The 18,344-nt window shown below is 46.8% G+C and overlaps 1 protein-coding gene across 4 annotated transcripts in view; it reads left to right on the top strand.

The window, feature by feature from the left end:
* Positions 1 to 474: 474 nt before the first annotated feature.
* Positions 475 to 18,344, top strand: part of NFIC (nuclear factor I C) — a 136,115-nt gene continuing 118,245 nt past the window's right edge. For all 4 annotated transcript variants that reach the window (XM_031947887.1, XM_031947890.1, XM_031947888.1 and 1 more), the window contains exon 1: positions 475 to 649. In XM_031947887.1, the coding sequence (XP_031803747.1) occupies positions 620 to 649 (30 nt within the window). In that variant the 5' untranslated portion in view covers positions 475 to 619. The remainder of the gene's footprint in view (positions 650 to 18,344) is intronic.

The following is an 18,344-nucleotide window of genomic DNA, read 5'->3' as shown; positions in this document are numbered from 1 at the left end:
TCTACCCCTTTATATAGCCCTCCTTCCCTTCCCGTGGCTGACCCTAGCCAAGATCTTATTCCTGCTCATCATCAGTAATAATTATTGCTAATTATTATTAAGCGTTGTTCCTTAGTCCAGGGAGGGGAGTGGAGGTTGGGGTGGGGGGGAGGCAAGTTACGGTTTCCTCCTCTCAGGCTCTCGGCTTTTTCCGCGTTTCTTTGAAAGTTGGATGTTGGAAAGTGGGTGGTTCGTGTTTAAAAAAAATTGGGGGGAGGGAGGGAGGACTGAGATTTCCGAGATCCTGAGCCAAGAAAGAGGGAGAGGGAGAGAGAGAGGGAGAGGGAGTGAGAGAGGGAGTGAGAGAGGGAGAGAGAGAGAGAGAGAGAGAGAGAGAGAGAGAGAAGGAGGGAGAGGGAGAGAGAGAGGGAGAGGGAGAGAGAGAGGGAGAGAGAGAGGGAGAGAGAGAGAGAGAGGAGAGAGACAAAGAGAGAAGAGACCCAGAGACCCAGAGAAGGATAGAGACGGGGAGCGAGACCGAGGCGGGGTGGGGGGTGGGGGGTGAACATATGACTCAGTAACTTTGGAGCCGCCGTGTTTTCTCCCCTGCGAACCCGGGAGCCTCCCAGGCCCGCTCGGCATGTATTCGTCCCCGCTGTGCCTGACCCAGGTAAGGCAGTCCCGACTTGGCCCCCCTCCTCCTTCCTCTACCTCGTCCCTGCAAAAATAGTTTTCCAGTTGCAGGGAGAAGGGGCGAGAAAAACACACACACACACACAAAAAGGCGGGATTTCGTCGTCTCCTGCGGCTGCCGGGGCCACGGCTGCCAGCTCTCCGCCCCCCCACCCCCACCCTAGGGCCTCGATTTTCCGGGGCCAGGTTAAATAAGGAAGGGGGGAGTCCTTTGGAAGGGCTCCCGTACTGTCAGCTCGAACTGGGGGCACTGTTTGAACTGGGACTTCTCAATCCTTTTGGGGAGGGTAAACGGCTGTGGGGTCCCCCTCCTTTTCCCGCGGGGGGCCTGGGAGCGCGCGGGGCTTTGGAAGGAGGAGGGGGGCTCAGCGCACGTGCGCTGGGAAAAGACTGGGGGATGGGGACGGCGGAGTAATGCGGGGGGAAAGAGAAGGGGAGGGGGCAGACGGGCTGGGCGCCTTGGCAGAGTGCGCAAAGTTGCAGCGGCTCCAGAGCCGCGAAGTTTGGGGGCCGAGCGCTCCCGAGCGCCGCGTTATACCGGGGGGAGGGGGTTCGTTCTGCTTCTCCCCGCCGGTAACGCGCTGCAGCCCCCCTCCCCCTCCTTGGAAGGGGGCCCAGGCCGAGAGAGCTGGGCGCGGGCAGCCACTCCACCCCCACCCCCCCGCTCCGGACGGGGGGGGGGGCAGCTGCTGTGTGTGTCCAAGGGGGACGGGGGGGAGGGGGAGGGAGGTCCTGTGCGCTCTCAGTCCTAGCCTCCTCCCCCTCCCCCTCGATCGAGCGCGGCTTCTTATCGCCCGCATCCATTCTGGATTTTCAATTATTGATCAGCGGCCGGCGGCAGGCGCCCGTTAACCCCTGCGGCGCCGCCCGTTCTCTCCTGGGACCCTCGGCCCACCCTCTGGGAGAGTTGAAGCAGCCTCCCCTCCCCCGAGTGGCCCTGCTTCTGTGACTTGTGCGCCGCTTCTCAAAGAGTCTCGGTTTTCCGTGGCCAGGGCTCCCCTACGTCTCGCCAGCTTGCTGGGCCCCCTCCCTGCGGTGTCCCGGGCCGTGGGCTTCCGCAGGCACTGCAGAGGCGGCGGCCGCGGCTCTGCTTCCCGCTCCCTCCCTGCAGCCAGGCTGGGTTGCCTTCCTCCTCCCCCCTCCCCCCTCCAGAGTCTTAGACTGCTCTGGCTCCCAGCCCCCCCCCCCCACCCCCCAACCCTCATCCAACCCTTTACCATACCATCGTCTGCCCTCACCTCCCTTCACATGAGGGGTAGTCATTTCTCTCCCCTTCTCCCCACAGATGTAGGGAATGAACCTTTACTATCGCAGGACAGAGAACTCAGACCCTATGGTCCCCCTCTACCTCACCCCCACCTGGGCCCTGTGTCTATTCTTTCCTGACCTGGGTTTTCTCCCTGGTGCAATGGAAATATAGCCCTGTGAGGAGAGCAAGAGATCTGTATTCTTGTTCTAGCTTTGTACTGACCTTGGGCAAGTAATTTCCCCACTCTGTGCCTCAATTTCCTCGGCAGTAAAATAGAGAGAATTATCCCTGCCCTGATGACTTTCCAGGGATATAGGGGAGCTCAAATGACAGAGTGAAAAGAAAATTGGAAGCAAATATAAGGTATTCTTAGAATTATTCCCTTCTCTGAGTTTCTTTCCATCTGCTTCCCAAGAGTTCATAAGGAAATGGTCCCCCCAGGATAAGGGGGGCCACCTCTCTTTCCCTTCACCCCTATGGCCCAGATCCCAGGTCTCCCCAGAGCAGAGGAGGAGACATTGTGTAATACCCTTAGGGCTCAAGGAGTAGGCCAGAGGGCCTGGCACAGGGGAGGTGCCCATCAGGCACTCTCACTCTCCCCTCCTCTCACCCACACTACCTGGAGAGTAGCAGGACAGGCAAGTCTTCCTTATTTTGCTAAAGGAGAGCAGTCTCCAGACCAGGTCAAGTCCTCCACATATACCTGTAATTCAGAGTATACAGACCATTTCTTGGACTTTTATTTGTCCATTCCCAAATTTGAGGTCTAACACTCATTCCCAACTGGAGGTCCCTTTTTCTTCCAAGTCCCTCACTTCCCCTTCATAAGGAATCAAAAGACCCTGAGGCCCAGAGCTAGGATCAAACTCTTTTCTGCCTTCAGCAATACACTAAGCACCTCTTTTCTTCTCACTCCCTGAATTATGCCCAGCCCAGTTTCCCATAATCCCTATGAGGGTAACAAAAAGAACTCAGGGAATTAGACCTCATTTCTAATCCCGGATCTACCATTGACTCACAGGGTGACCTTTCTGTGCCTCAATTCCCTCGGCTATAAATAAATACCTTAGCCTCCTTACATGTCTCACAGGATTGCGTGAAGATCAAATAATGGGCCCAATCATGTAATTGATAAGTATAATGTTGGAAATTGACAAATATGAGTCATATGAGCCTAGTAATTCTCTACCAATTGGAGTATCTGGGAGAAGAGGAAATCCCACTCCAAGTGGAAGGGACTATTTGGAGTGGGATTGGAGGTTCCTTCCAATTCCTAGATCCCATGATTCTGTGCGACAGTGAATTCCCCATCACTGAGGGTCTGCAGTTAAAAGGTTGAACTACCATGGATCTTATTGTATTCCTACCCAGATATGGTTTGAACTAGGTAAATTCTCCCTTCCAAAAACATCACCAAACTGGGTAGTGAAAGAGAGAGATAGTTGGACTGGGGATCAGGAGTCCTAGGTTTTGAGCCCCCCCCCCCCCCCCCCCCAAGCCACTATGTAATTTGAAGCGATTTATTTTCCTTCTTTGGACCTTTAAAAGCGGACTCATGTCCAACCTGATCCTAACCTTCCACCCCAAGGGTAACTCCCAATCAAATGGGACAATGGATGTGGGAAAATGTTGGAAAGTAGGAATAGAAGCCAATATAGCCCCCAAATTATTAATCACCTGCTATATGTAAGATACTGTGTTGAATACAGTGAAATAAAGGAAAAAATAAAACAAACCAGTCCCTGTCCTCAAAGAGCTTACATTCTGATAAAGCACTCACATATATACAGATCAAATATGCCACGTACTACAAGATAATTTAAATAGGAAGAAAGCAAGGACACAAGGGGGATTCCATAGGAATTGAGCTGATCGGAGAATAAAGTTGAAGTTAGAAAAATGGGTGAAAGTGAGGAAAGGTAAAGCAGGGCTCATAGGATCTTTCTGATGAAGGACTTTTCTCTGGTTTCCCACCTCTTGTGGTCAGCATTAAAGCACTCCTCTGGGGGGAAACAAAGGAAAAGGAATTTTTTAGGTTATCTGAGAGAAGGATCATCTGAACTGGGCAGGATGGATAGTGTGAGAAACATGGGATAGGGGGATAGTGAAGTTTTTAATGTGTATGGAAGGTAGTAATACAAGTGCTGAAATCTGGGTTATCTAACTGGAGAGGAGAATCTTGCTGTACATATATATCCTGCCCCTCAAGAGGTCAGAATTCTAATTCTGTCATTTTATTCTTTAATATTTCATTCATTTGTAAAATGAATAGATTATAGAATAGCTAGTGGCACCATGGTAAAGTGCTGGGCCTGGAATCAGGAAAACCTGACTCTAGTAATAGCACTACCTTCCAGGATTGTGAGGATCAATAAGATTATAATTGTAAAATACACAGCACAGGGTCTGGCACAAGTTTGCAGTATATTAATGTTAACTGTTGTTATATTATTGGGTTGGCTCCACTGATTTTTAAATGGTGTACCACGTTCATGTTGAGCTATCAAGAATCCTCAGATAGAATCTGACTTTTCCTACTTGTTCAATGAAATAAGGTTGGGATGAATTCTGAGAAATTCATCATAGCTGGATTTTAGGAGAGATATCCTGTTTTACCTCAGCTTTGCTCAAAAGTAGTAAGCTTAAGATAGTGTCTAAGATGGGGAGTTAGGTCTTTAGGTTTCTGCTCGTTGATCACCTTCCATGTTTTACCTTGAACCAAAGTTGTCCTTTGATTTCCCAATCTGGTGTCCCCAGGCTAGGCTGGATCTCCTAGGAATGAGGGCTCAGAAATCCCTGCGAGATAGAATAGAGATCCTCATCCCTACCCCCACATTCAACCCAGGCTAAATCAAGTGCATCCCACAAGGAGTCAGGATAATGGACAAGAGGCTCAGGGGTCAAGATCTTTGCCCTGACTCCTGTTGGGATTAATGCCCAGGGGTCTTTCCTCAACTCAACTCCAAGCAGCTGTTGTGGCATGGACCACACCCTGGGTGATTGTGTATGTGTGGAATTTGGAATCTGGGGCCAAGGGAGGGGAAAGAGGAGGGTACAGGGGACAGATGTCCCTCTTCTGCTCACAGGAAACTGTGACTTAGGAACCCAAGGACTAGAGTGCAATTAGAGAAAAAAGAAAGTCCTAGCATCAGTTCCAACTTTCCTATTTAGGAAGCCTTTCTCCTGTCACCAACAAAGGGACTTTGCATCACTCCCAGTGCCTGCTGAACCCGCTTCACCCTTATATTCAATTAGTCCAAAAATTTCATTTTATTATTAGGGAAAATTAAGGTAATCCAGAGAAATTAAGTGCTTTAGAGTTGGAAGAAACTTTCTGAGATCATCCCACTACCAAGTTTTATAGATGGGTAGACTGAGGCCCCCCAAGTGAGAAGGAAATTGCCTAGGTCATATCAATAGCAAGTGGGAGAGTTTGGACTAGAATCCAACTCTTTTGGGCCTGGACTCTTTTCTTCGACCTGGAAATGAGCTGAGTTGAGAGGAAGCTATTTTCCCTTGTCTTTCTTTTCCCTAGGGCTCGGTGTGTGGTCTAATTTTAAAACCTGTGCCCGACCCAAAATAGATCCCCTTTTAATACAATCCCTGAACCCGGATATGTTTGGGAGAGAAGAGGCTGCCAAGGAGGAGGACTGGGGAGGGGGGAATGGCAAGCTGGCAAGCTCTGTAGGTGAGAGAGGCAGGAGCTGGGCACAGCTTCCGGCTCAGGGCCGTGCCAGCTTCCCCAGGGCACTACTCCTCCTCCCATTCCTTCTCCAGGTGGGAGGGGGGGCTCTGGTGCCTGGAGATCAGGGGGTTGATGAATATGTCTCCTTAAGGGCTTTTAGCCATAGGTCCCAGAGGATTCTGGGAATTGTAGTTGACTGGACTCGAGCAATATTTTTAAACTGTTACTCTTAAGAGGAACTATTTGGAGAGCTGCTACATTACTTCCATGAATCGTGGCCTGGGCTGGGACGAGGGGGGGAGCTGGCGGGGTCTAGGGCCCAGGGATTAGGGCCAAACCCATCGCCCAGCCCAACCACTGCTCCACCCACCCAAGACCGCCACGTTATTCTGTCTTTGGGTCCAAATCCGACTTGGCCTAAAGTTTATTGCTTGGCTTCCCTGGCCCAGAATGATACCAAGGAGAAGTGGAAGCTAGGATGGTTACCTGGGCCTCCCAGAGGGATGGGATCCTCTTTTAAAAATTATTATTTCCCCATCCCTCTCACCATTAAAGAGCTTTTCTCTTTTTCTCAGCCCTAGAAAATTAGTCTTTTCTTTCATCAAAGAAGCATCCTCTTGGCCAAGACCCCGCCCCCTCCTGTCCCCAAATACCCTTTCTCTAGTTGGCAAAGTGGGTAAGATCGCTGGACTCAGATTCAGGAAGATCTGAATTCAAATCCTGCCTCAGGCACTCACTAAGCACAAGACCAAAGGCAAATCCTTTAACTCCTGCCTGCCTCAGTTTCTTTATCTGCAAGGTGGAGATAATAATAATAATAACACCTATCTTTCTGGATTGTGGTGAGGATAAAAGGAGATGCTATTTGTAAAGTGAAAATAAATGCTTGCTATTATCCTCAACACCATCATACTCGTTATTACAGGGAAATGATTTCTCTAGTATCCTGTCCCCTAGTAACCCTTTTCTACCACATTACCCCAAGCCATGACTTCCTTCCTTCCTTTAAGATGTTGGGGGGAGGCACTCAGATTGCGTCCCTTTTACCCCTTTCCCTCCTTCCCCTTAAAATTCCTGATCCTCCTCTTTCCTTTTCTCTAAGGTGCCATTTATTTATTCAACTATTAGGTACTTCCTGTGGAAAGAAAGGATGGGAGTGTGGAGGTCTATATTTTAGCTAAAGCAGCTGCCTTCATGAAGCTTAGTAGTACAATGAACATATTGCACTACCTTTAAGCTCATTCTTTCCAATTACCACTGGAATTTCTAGAGTAGGAGACTGCTGCTTCTACTATAGGGTGAATCCTCCTAACACTGATGGTGTCCAGGGGTCCTCAAACTACGGCCCGCGGGCCAGATGCAGCAGCTGAGGACGATTAGCCCCCTCACCCAGGGCTATGAAGTTTCTTTATTTAAAGGCCCACAAAACAAAGTTTTTGTTTTTTACTATAGTCCGGCCCTCCAACAGTCTGAGAGACAGTGAACTGGCCCCCTATTTAAAAAGTTTGAGGACTCCTGGTGTACACCCTTAAAGACACAGATAGCTATGCTGTGATGAAATGCCCACAAACACACACAGTGCCAACCCTTAGCCCGGCCTTCCTTCCACCACACCTAGACCTAAGAGATGGGAGGTCCCTTCTCTACCTCTCACCTGATGTCTGAGGCTGCTATCCCCCTATTTCTCCAGAGGTCCATCCTACACCCCGAGCTGCCTTTAATGTTGATGTCCTCTTTAGATTTCCCTAAGATCCTACTAAATGGCCAGCAAGCGACAGCCCCAGCAAGTTCCTCTCATCCTACTCTCCACCTTCCACTATATTTGGCTTTAGAACCTTTTCCCCACTCCCCCTTCTGTCTTCCAACTTGGTCTCTCCCATACCTGAGACTCAAGGGGGAAAGAGGGAAGTCTCCCTAAACTCTGTGTCCTGTTTAGTCTGGAAAAAGAAAGATTTCTGAGGAGGAGCTCATCACTGTTTGCATTCGTCTGAAGGGTTGTCATGTGAAAGAGGGATTAAATTGGTCCTGCTGGGCCCCAGTGAGGGGAATTGCAGGGAGGGAGATTTTGGCTGGATATTAGAAAGAATTTCCTAACAATCAGAGCTGTCCAAAAGCGGAATGGGCTGACTTGGGAGGCAGCCTGGAGTTCCTCAGGCAGAAGCTGGATAACCCCTTGTGGTGGGTGTCATCAAGGGGGTTCCTGCTTGGGTTGGGCTAAGACTAACTACTTTCCTAAGGTCTTTTCCAGCCCTGAGAGTCTAAAATTCCAAGCCTCCAAAGGCATGGGCTGAGATTCACAGACTATCCAAAACAGAAGGGACTATCTTTGATACCATATAGTTCAGTCAAATTTCTCCCATTTTATTTTCTGGCCTCCAACCCTGAAACTGAAGTTCAGTGACTTTACCCACAGTGTGACTTACCCAAAGGAGGAACAATATCCATTTTTTTTTTTCTCTCCAATCTCCTAAGAGTTTGAGGATCCTTACAAGACTTAATTCCAGCGATGGTGATAATAATAAAGTCACATTGTAAACAAGTGGGAGATTGGAAATCAGTTATTTATTATTCCTTACCACCCTGAAGAATTTAACCCCACTATCCTTGAAAACATTTCTTTATCCCCTCTTGTGCCTTAGATCCCCATCCCCCACTCACAAATTTCCCAACATCAAAAGCAAGATATTCCAGAATCTTTAGCTTTCTCTTGAACCCAGAAAAGAAATAGAATATTGGACACTGGGCAATACAGAAAGGCAAGTCCTTTCTCTTTTTTAACCCAATATACTGTGTTGTTGGCTCAACAGAGAACATCAACACTTTCCAAAAAAGTAGAGATGGATTTCCCTTTCTCTCCTCAGCCAAGGAAATTGAAAGTTCAGGGCACACCTGGTTCTCTGCATCATATTGGACAATAGAATTGCCCCAATTATTCTCTGAGGTTCCTTCTAATTCTTAAATACTATGATCCTATGATACAATGTAGCAGTTATCTTTTACTTCGAGCTGTATATCCTACCCTGGGGGTGAGCTTCCTTGATCCTAAATGGTGAAAATCACTCTTTCTTTTGATTAAGGACAGGTGCTTATGTTAGGGCACAGATTGGAGTCAGGGTAACAGTTTAGGGTTAAGGTTAGAGATTAAATGTTAGATCAGGGTCAAGGCTTAGTCTGGGATCAGGACTGGGGAGTCTGGATCTAGGGTCAGGGCAGGAGAACAAGGACTCAGTCTGAGAATGTGAAACAGGAAAAAAAAAATAGCTAATTGCATGACTGAGAAAATCTCGCTTATATCCCTAGAGAATTGCACTGGTCAATAGGGAGAAAATCCATGCCTCCAATCAGGAAGATAATGCTGTTGCTTTCTGGGGGCCCCCAGTGACCTTACAGAGCAAGTATGCACATGGCTGGGCCAGTCTCAAAGCGGGGACTAGGGAAGGGGGTGTGTAAAATAGTCCCGGGCTTCTCTTTCCGAGCAAGGACAGTCCCAGAGCCTAGCCCTGGTGTTGCTGCTGCTGCTGCTGCCCATGCTCAGTGGTAGCCTAGTAAATCACGGTGGGCATTCTGGCCAAGTCAGCATTCTGTTCTCTATCACCCTGGGTCACGTGCAGCCCCGAGCCTCCTGCCTTGCATCAAAGGGAGCCGAAAAGCTGCTTCCCTTTAACCTTCTCCTCTGACTCTCCCTCTGTGTAGAGGCTGGGAGTGGAGCAGTTTGGCAGGGTCTGCCAGCTCCCTCTCCAACACACACACACACACACACACACACACACACATATATACTGAACCCACACATATGCTCACAAATACACACTCATATCTCCTAACTCAATGCCATATATAAACATACACATTAACCCCTTCCTACACTCAGATTTGCGCGCGCACACACACACACACACACACACACCACTTTCAGAATCTCAAAGTAGGGGAGGACCTAGAGAAATGATCTAGTCCAATTCCTTTGTTTCACAGAAGGGAAAACTGAGGTCTAAAGAGGGACATAACTTGCTCAGGATCACCCATGGAGTCATTGTCAAGAGCCTGTGCTTTCCTAATGACTCCCATTTCAGTAATTATCCCAGCTAGAGGTAGGAGCAATCCCCAACTCTCCTTCCGTTCCCTGTATGCTACTAATTTCGGAGCCCATCTCTCAGAAATGTTAGGTTGGAAGTGGGGGAATGGCGTTGTCCTGTACAAGCCCAGAGTCCTGACATCACCTCACAACACCTTGTTGTGGTCAGGGTTTCCTTCCTTCTTATGACTTGTTCTACCCTGGGCTCTGCCCCCCCCCCCCACTATTCCCCACTCTTTGGGTTGGAGAGACTGAGAGGAGACCAGACTTGATCTCTTCTAAACTGAGAGAGTGGAAATCCTTGGTGAGAGGGTGGATTTAATTCAGTTCGACAAACATCTATTGATAGAAAGGCTAGAATCTGTTTCGGGGATGGTGGGATCTTGGGAGGAAAGATGGGAATCCTTTGAGAATGGCTGTATTTGAGAGTGGCAGTGTCCCTTTGAGAACCTTTAGAATCCTTTGCAGAGATGATGGAATTCTATGAAAAAGAATGGTATCCTTTACAAAAAGATGAAACTCTGAGAAAGGTTGTAGCTCTTTGAAAACAGAGTCCTTTGTAGAGGGAATGGAATCCTGTGAGAAAGTAGAAAAGGTGCCATTCTTATCTAGTAAATGAATTACCATCTTTTGTATATCAAAGTGCCACATTTAATAATTTAAATTGTCCAAGCCCTTGAAGGAGACCCATCAGAGGCATAGACTGCAGTGAACTATCCACAGTCTCTCATTCCCACTGAGGAACAGCAGCTTGAGTCTGGAAGTGGGCTGGGCCTCATTGCTTAGGCCTCCAGGTTTGAATTAAGGCAGGATCTTCAGCCTCTCCTCCTGCCTCGTAGGTAGGAAGTTGAAGGTGAAGAGCCCAAATCCAGGAAGCTGGTAGGTTGGGAGAAGCATTAGTCATCCTCTTCTAAACTTGCAACTTGAGGAAATTGGTATTACCTCTGTCAGAAACAGGAAAGTTAGGAGGAGGGAGAAGTCTAAGGGAAAAGAAAGAGTTCAGTTTTGGACATGATGAGTTGAAGATGCAATTGGAAATTTGAGACTGGAACCCAAGGGGTAGGAGTGGGAGTAAGGAAATAGGGAAATCATATCATCCTAGAGTGCCATAGCAGAAAATCATCTGAAATCATAGAACCCCAAACATTAGAACTAGTTGGACTTCTCCCAACCTTCAAAATATTTGAGTACCTCATATGTTGTTTTCCATGCATTTTTCAATCGTTCCCAACTCTTTGTAACCTCATTTGTAGTTTTCTTGGCAAAGATATACCCTAGGGGTTTGCCATTTCCTTCCCCAGCTCATGAGGAAATTGAGGCAAATAGAGTTAAGTGACTTGCCCGAGATCACATAGCTAGGATGTGTCTGAGGCCAGATTTGAATTCAGGAAGATGAGTCTTTCAGATTCCAGGACTGGAGTTCTACCTACTGTGCCAGCTGCTGCCCAGGTACCCCATTAGTCCCTTGCAAATTGTAAGCCTTATTCCTGTGATAATGATGATGATAAATGATAATAATAATAACTCCTAGTGACCCGAATCACTCTTCATGTTCACTTCCTGGATTCCTTAAAGTCTCAGCTAAACTTCCACCTTCTGAAAGAAGCCTTTCCCAGCACTCCTTAATTCTTCCCAATTCATTCTGTATATATCTTGTTTGTACATGGTTATTCTGTTTGCATGTCAATTCTCTTTGCACATTGTCTGTGAGCTCCTCCAAAGCAAAGGCAGTCTTGGGTCTTGCTTTACATCCCTGGTGCTTTAGTGCTTGGCACCCAGAAAGAGTTTAATAAATGCTATTTGACTGGTTGACTCCTAAGGACATTTTACAGTTTATTGCGTATTTTCCTCATATTAGCCCTCAGGAGTACATGGTTCAGATACATTCCTTTCCCATTTTACAAATGAGTAAACTGAGGTTGAGATCTAGGGAAAGTTAATTAACTTTAACGTTGAATGAGTGATGTCCTACTTGCCACCATCCTAGCATGCTCCGAGCCCTAGATGATCCAGAGAGGCAGAAACTAGGAATCTTGGGCTGAGTCTTGGGGAGAACTAGTCCAAGCTGTTGACCTTGGAACAGTGGAACCCGGGACTGCAGTCCCACATCCGCCCCTGGCCCAGCCGGTTGGAAGGCGGTTTATTTCCCCAGCCTGAGCCAAACACAGCTGCCAGGGAGGCTAGGGCCTGGGGGGAGGGGGGGGAGGGTGAAGGAGGAGGAGGAGGGGCCACATTGTTCTAATTCAAACTGACCCCCAGAGGAAATGGGGTAGGGATCTGTTGGGGGGGGGGGGGCGGCATTCTGGGATGATGGCTCTACCTGAGTGTGAGACACCCAGATACCAGCTCAAGGGCTTTAGAAGCCTGACTCCCAGGCAGGATTAGCACTTCCTCTCAGCTCTCTAAGCACTTTCATTCAGTGCTTCAGTCGGGTCTCTAAACACAGGGAGTGGCCCGGGGCAGGGGTGGGGGGGGAGATCGAAGAGAGGAGGAATCATTCTCTGATATGCAGAATACAAGTTCTCCCCCGTTTCTCCCCCCCCCCCCCCCCCCCCCCCCCCCCCCCCCCCCCCCCCCCCCCCTCTCCCCCTCCCTCCCCCCCCCCCAAAAAAAAAAGCTATTTCACTTTAGTGTGACTGATCTATCTTGCCCAATTTGGCTTGCTCTTGGTCTAGATTGGCTTGCAGCATGAGTCAACAAGCCTATTTTGAAGGGTGAAGTCTCCACCTCTTAGCCTCCCCTACAATGACCTCTCACAGGGAACCCCCAATCCTGACAAAGTCCTACTCTATCCTCCAAAATGCCCCATCCCCCCTTTGACCTCTTTCCTGACTTTGAAGGAACCTTTCAATCCTGCCAAGCTCCAGTTGACCAACTCTTCTGGGCAGACTCTAGGTGGGCAACCAAAATATTACACTCTCTAATACTGCTACCTTCCCCTTCTCTCTGTGAGCTGGAAACAACAATTAATAAATCAATCAATAACATTTATTAAGCATTATGTGCCAGGTGCTGAGCTAGTTGCCGGGACTACTAAAATAAAAGTGGGACATCCGCTGCCTTCAAAGAGTTTATATTCTATTGGTGGGCACAAGTTTAAAACAAGTTAAAGATCATAGGGATAGAGATGGGACCCAAGATTTTTTTGATATAAGGAAGTCCTTCTACCAATTCAAGTCGCCATCTTCTCTATAACTTAATAGTCTTAGAGAATTCTGTAGAGCCCTTAGATATTAAGTGACTACCCAGAATCCCACAAGAAAGCAGCATGGTATCAGAGTCAGAATCTGAACTCAGCTCTTCTTGGTTCCTACTACAACATTTTGCCTTTCAAATATAGGAGAGATACAAAATAGATACAAAGTGTTTGGAGAAAAGGGATAACATGGGACAAGGTCTAGACTTAAAATCAATGAAAATCAAGAAAGGGTTCTATAAGGAGATAGTATTTGAGCTGACCTTCAAAAGGAACTGGGGTTTCCAAGACTTAGAAGTGAGGAAGGAGAGCTTGGGAATAAGATGGAGGCAGACAGACTGTGCAAAGATCTGGAAGTGAGAGACAAATTTGCTTTGTAGGAGTATAAGGGAGTAGGCCAGTTTGATTGAAACTAAGAATGTATGTATAAACCTGGAAAAGTAGACTGGAGCTCCTCTAGGAAAGGTTTTAAATGCTAGACAAGGAGAAATTGTATTTTATCCCAGAGGTAATAAGGAGCCACTGGAACTTTCAGAGAAGTAGAGTGACATGGTCAGGCAAATCAGCAGCTGTTTGGAGGATGGATTGGAAAGATTGGAGATATGGAGACCAAAATTAGGAATTTACTATAGTAGTCTAGACAAGAATTGAGGAGATTCTGAATGAGGGTAATTGTGGTATGAGTGGAAAAAAAAAGACTTCTTAATTGCACATGTTTAAGCTATATCAGATTGCTTGCTGTCTTGGGGAGGGGGAAAGCAGGAGAGAGGAAGAAAAGTTTGGAACACAAGGTTTTTTTGCAAAGGTGAATGTTGAAAACTATCTTTGCATGTATTTGAAAAAATAAATATCATAAATTATAAATATATAAAATATATTGAATATATACTGGCTATACTTATATGTATATAAATATATAAAATACTATAAAAGACTTTTGAAAAAGACTTCTTAACTTGAAGGGGAAAATAGTGTTACCCTTTGTCAGAAATAGGAGAGTTAAGACAAAGATAAGTTCAAGGGGAAAGAAAAATTTGAGTTTGAGATGTTTATGGGACATCCAAATGGAAATATCTATCTTGCAATTGGAGCTGGGGGTGGGAAGGTACAGGGAAATCATATCATCCCAGAATACCATAGGAGAAATTAATCTGAGAATATAGAACCCCAAATGTAAAACTTGGAAGGCATCTGAGATGATAGAATGATAGCGCTAGAAGGCATTTAGAACAAAGGAATAACCCATAGCTGAGAGGACCCTTACAGAAGATCATCCTCCTGAGCTTCTTAACTAGAAATAAGGAAACTGAGGTCTAGATATTTGCCCAAGGTCATACAAATGGATCTGTGGCTGAGGTTCCCTTTAAAATCCCGCCTAGGCAAGGATCTCACACACCAAAGAATCCTGTTTCCATGGTGGCTTCCAGACCCTCCCCCACCCCCTGCATTCCTCCTTAATTAGAACTCTCAGCCAACTCTCTCCCCCTGCTTTGTGGCTTCTCCATGGGGAATTTTTAATCCTGGCTGTGGCTTTCTACAGTCCCCCTCCCCAGCTCTTCCCCACAACCCCCAGTCCTTAACTTGTATTCAAGGTGCCCAATTCAGAGGTGTGGAGAAGAGGACTTTCATATCATTAGACCTGGACTCACCCAGCAGCCCTCAAAGTGGTAACATCAAAAACAAACAAACAAACAAACAAAAAAAAAACCCTCCAATTAATAAAAGATCATTCCCAAATCCCTTCTGGTGAACTTGATAAATACTACCTAAGAGTGCTATAGGTATTTATATATTTTGGACTTCCATCCTAAGGATACTGAATAGGCTCCTTCCTTTCATGGGATTTTAGAGATAGTAGATTTTTTTTTCTTATTTAAAAATGATTTAGATTTTATTTTCCTACACATATGTGTAAAAGCAACTTTTAAAATTCGTTTTAAAAACTTTGAGTTCCAAATTCTCTCCCTTCCCCCTCCCTATTCTCCCTCATTGAAAAGACAAGCAATTAAATTTAGGTTGTATGTGGGTGGTCATTTGAAACTTTGATGGAAGGTACCTTAAAGATAATCTAGTCTAAACCCCACATTTTATAGTTGGAGAAGCTGAGGCAAAGAGATAGGAAGTAGGTTGTCCAAGTCTCAGTGAGTGACTAGAAACCTGGTCTCTTGAATTCCAGTTCAGGGCTCCTTTCTCTGTACTGTACTTTCTCTCTCAGCTACCAAGGAGTTTCCTTTTCCAAACTATGGATTGGTTATTAGCCTGCTGGGAGACACACACGTGGCTCCACCCCACCCCCAACCTTTATTGCCCTCTGGGAGGTGGAGGAGGCTTCCAGGCGCAAAACTAGGTCTGGATTTTCCTGTCTCAGACGTCAGCCAGCAATGACTTGAGTCAGACCCATAGGAACAGGAGGTGCCTGAATTATTACTTGGAATTCTGATGTGTGGAATGGATTTGGAGAAGGGCTATTCTGGAGGATGAGATTTTTTCTCTTCATCCTTATCCCTGGAGTATTCCACTGAAAGGAACTTCCCAGTTCCCTTCTTCTGGATCACCTGCAGTAAGCTTCCTCCTTGCAAGTTTCAGAGGTGTTAAATCATGCCTTGTGTCATGGGCATAGAATCTAGGAAACCAGAGTTGGAAGGAAAATCCCTTTCTAGTAGTCCTGAAGGAATGGCCAGACACTAAGGGCTTGAAGATCTTTGAACCCACCATCTCCCAAGGCAATCCCATCCCATTTTCCAATATCTCTGAATCAATAGGAAGTTTTCCTTCTCTACCTCTCTAGGACTTCTGTCTGGAGCCCAGCCAAACAAGCCTAATTCCTCTTCCATGTGACAATCCTTCAAACACTCAGAAGACAGCTCCCCTGTCATCCCTTCTGCCTTGACCTAACCTGCCCTTTCCTCCCTCTCCCCTAAATTGACAGAACACAAGTATATTAGCTAGAAGAAACCTTAGAACCCCAAACTCAGAATGTCACTGCCAGGAGGGATCTAAGAACATAGACCATAACATGGCAAGAGTGGAGAGAAACTTAAAATTCATCCTGGCCAACTGCTGCTCAGTTTATTAAAAATGAGAGCCAGAAGGACAGTGAGTTGCCTATCAACTTCTTAGTTGGAGAGTCCACTATTCCTTTCAGCTATATCAGGGAGTCAGAGAATAGGATCTTTCTCTGTTTCCAAGTTTCTGGCTTCAAAGACTACTAACTTCCTTTGCCAGCAGTCCCAGGAGGAGGACTCTGTTTGCTACCTCCAGAGCAGGGCGAAGTGAATTCCAGAGCCTGCCTCTTCTCCTCTCACCTGACCTGACCTCCCTTGGGACTGGAAAGGGAGGGAGGGATTTGAGGCATGTGGACCAGTTATCCTGCTATTTGTCTTTCTTCAGTGAGTGCCAGGATGGGTCACCACTGACGCTCAATCCCCCAGGGCCTGGCCCTTCACCAAAGCCTCCTCAGGCCGTGTTCTTGGAGAGCCAGTGCCAGAGGAGAGGTCCTAAAGAAGGGGGCAGGGGAGAGGCAGAGGAAGCACCCAGCACCCCACCCCCTCCTCCTCCAACCCCAAGACTCACAGCTTGAGCTGCCCTGGCCTCTTCCTTTATGTGCCCTGAGTCAGAACTCAGTCAAGAGCATGATAAACATGGCTATAGACTGGGGGTGGGGGTGGGGTGGGGTGGATATTCATTGAGAGAATGGATGTCTAATAAATAGGATAGGAGGACTTAATCAAGATGCCATCAAGTATATATAAAACACCTACTAGGTGCTAGGCCCTCCGCTAAGGTTCAAAAGAGAATTAGGGGTTAGTTAGGAGGCTAGGGGCTTAATAAGAGGAGAATAGGGGCTCTATAAGAGAGAAGGAGGGCTCTGAGTTTGATGGAAGCTCAGTGAAGGGGTTGATGACTCCATAATAGGGACAGACAGAACACTGGGCTTGAAATCAGGAAAAGTCATTTTCCTGAGTTCAAATCTGACCTCAGACGCGTATAAATTGTATGACCATATTTGTCTGAGCTCTGTCCCATGTAAAATGATCTGGAGAAGGGAATGGCAAACCATTCCATATCTTTGCCAGAAAGACCCCAAATGGGGTCACAGAGAACTGGACGCCAATTGGACAGCAGCAGGAGGAGGGAGGTGGGGGCTTAATTAGATAGGATCATAACTGCTTTTACTTAGACAGACACAGGGATCTCAAAACATCCAAGCTATCCCCTTGGTTGTGTCCTGGGACCCGAGACCCTGATCCCATGTTTCTGGCTTGGTCATGGCAAACTCCATATCTTATCAATGTCCTGGCGTAGGGGGAGATAAGAGGCCTGTGCTTAAAGCCACCTGATGTCAGGGGATTCTTATCAGGCACAAGCGTCACCTCCTCCTCCCCTGCTCAGGCCTAGGACACTGTGATTCCATCGATCAGCCGGGCCAGCACTGCTGGGCCTCCTCTCACCACCTCTGTTCCTCTACACTCCCTTCATAGAGGTGGGCAGTGGGAAGACAAGAGGAAAGATGAATAGAGAGTGGTCATCTCAGCCTAGGAACCCCTATCTCCAGGCTGGCCACCCCTGCTTTCTTATAAACCATGGTTATTTCCTCTGCAGTCCTGATGTTGGATCCTAGCACCCAAATTAGCCTTCTGAAATAGGGATTTATTCTGACTGTAAGTTTCCTCAGCTCTGTGATCATGGCCAAGTTACTTAACTTTCCTAAGCCATGGTGACAAAACTGCTGAAAGCAAAAGAAAACTGGATTCAGGATCATAGAGTTAGAAAAAGAATAAATATTAGAGGCCAGTGAATCTGACTGCCTTGTCAGAATTAAAGATGAAGAAACTGAGGTTAGTAACTGTCTGAAGCTGGATAGGAACTCAGAGATCTTCACAATGCCAAATCAAGTCCAGTGCCATGTGGCTGTCTTAAAGTCCCTCCTTCTCTCCCTCCCATCCCAAACTCAGACTGGGCTTTTGTCCTAGTCCTACCATTGACTCATTGAACATATTCCTTCCCCTTTCTGGACCTTATCTGTCAAGTTGGATGAAGTATTCTAGTTTCCTTTCCAGCTCTAACAGTCTGAGTTTGTTTCTCTGACTGGATTGCTATTGGGGAAGGAGAGGGGAAAAGGAGATGGGATAGGGAGTCTTCAAAGTTGGCTACAAGATAGGAAGAGGGGCAGTCATTCACCACCTAGAAGGGCAGTGGATACATTGGAGAGGACTCTTTACTGGATTATATTTCCCAGATTTCCCCAGACTGCTTGGGTGATTTGGGACCAATTACTACTTCTTTTTTTAAATAATAGTTTTTATTTCCAAAATATATTCAAAAATAGTTTCCAACATTTACTCTCACAAAATCTTGTGTTCCAAATTTTTCTTCCTCCCTCCACCCCACCTCCCTCTTTTAGACAGCAAGTAGTCTAATATAGGTTAAACATGTACAGTTCTTTTATACATATTTCCAATTATCA

Source organism: Sarcophilus harrisii, chromosome 1 (genome assembly GCF_902635505.1).
Source record: "Sarcophilus harrisii chromosome 1, mSarHar1.11, whole genome shotgun sequence".
In the NCBI taxonomy this organism is placed as follows: Eukaryota; Metazoa; Chordata; class Mammalia; order Dasyuromorphia; family Dasyuridae; genus Sarcophilus; species Sarcophilus harrisii.
The sequence above is the reverse complement of the archived record's forward strand: the minus strand, read 5'-3'. Positions and strand labels throughout refer to the sequence as shown.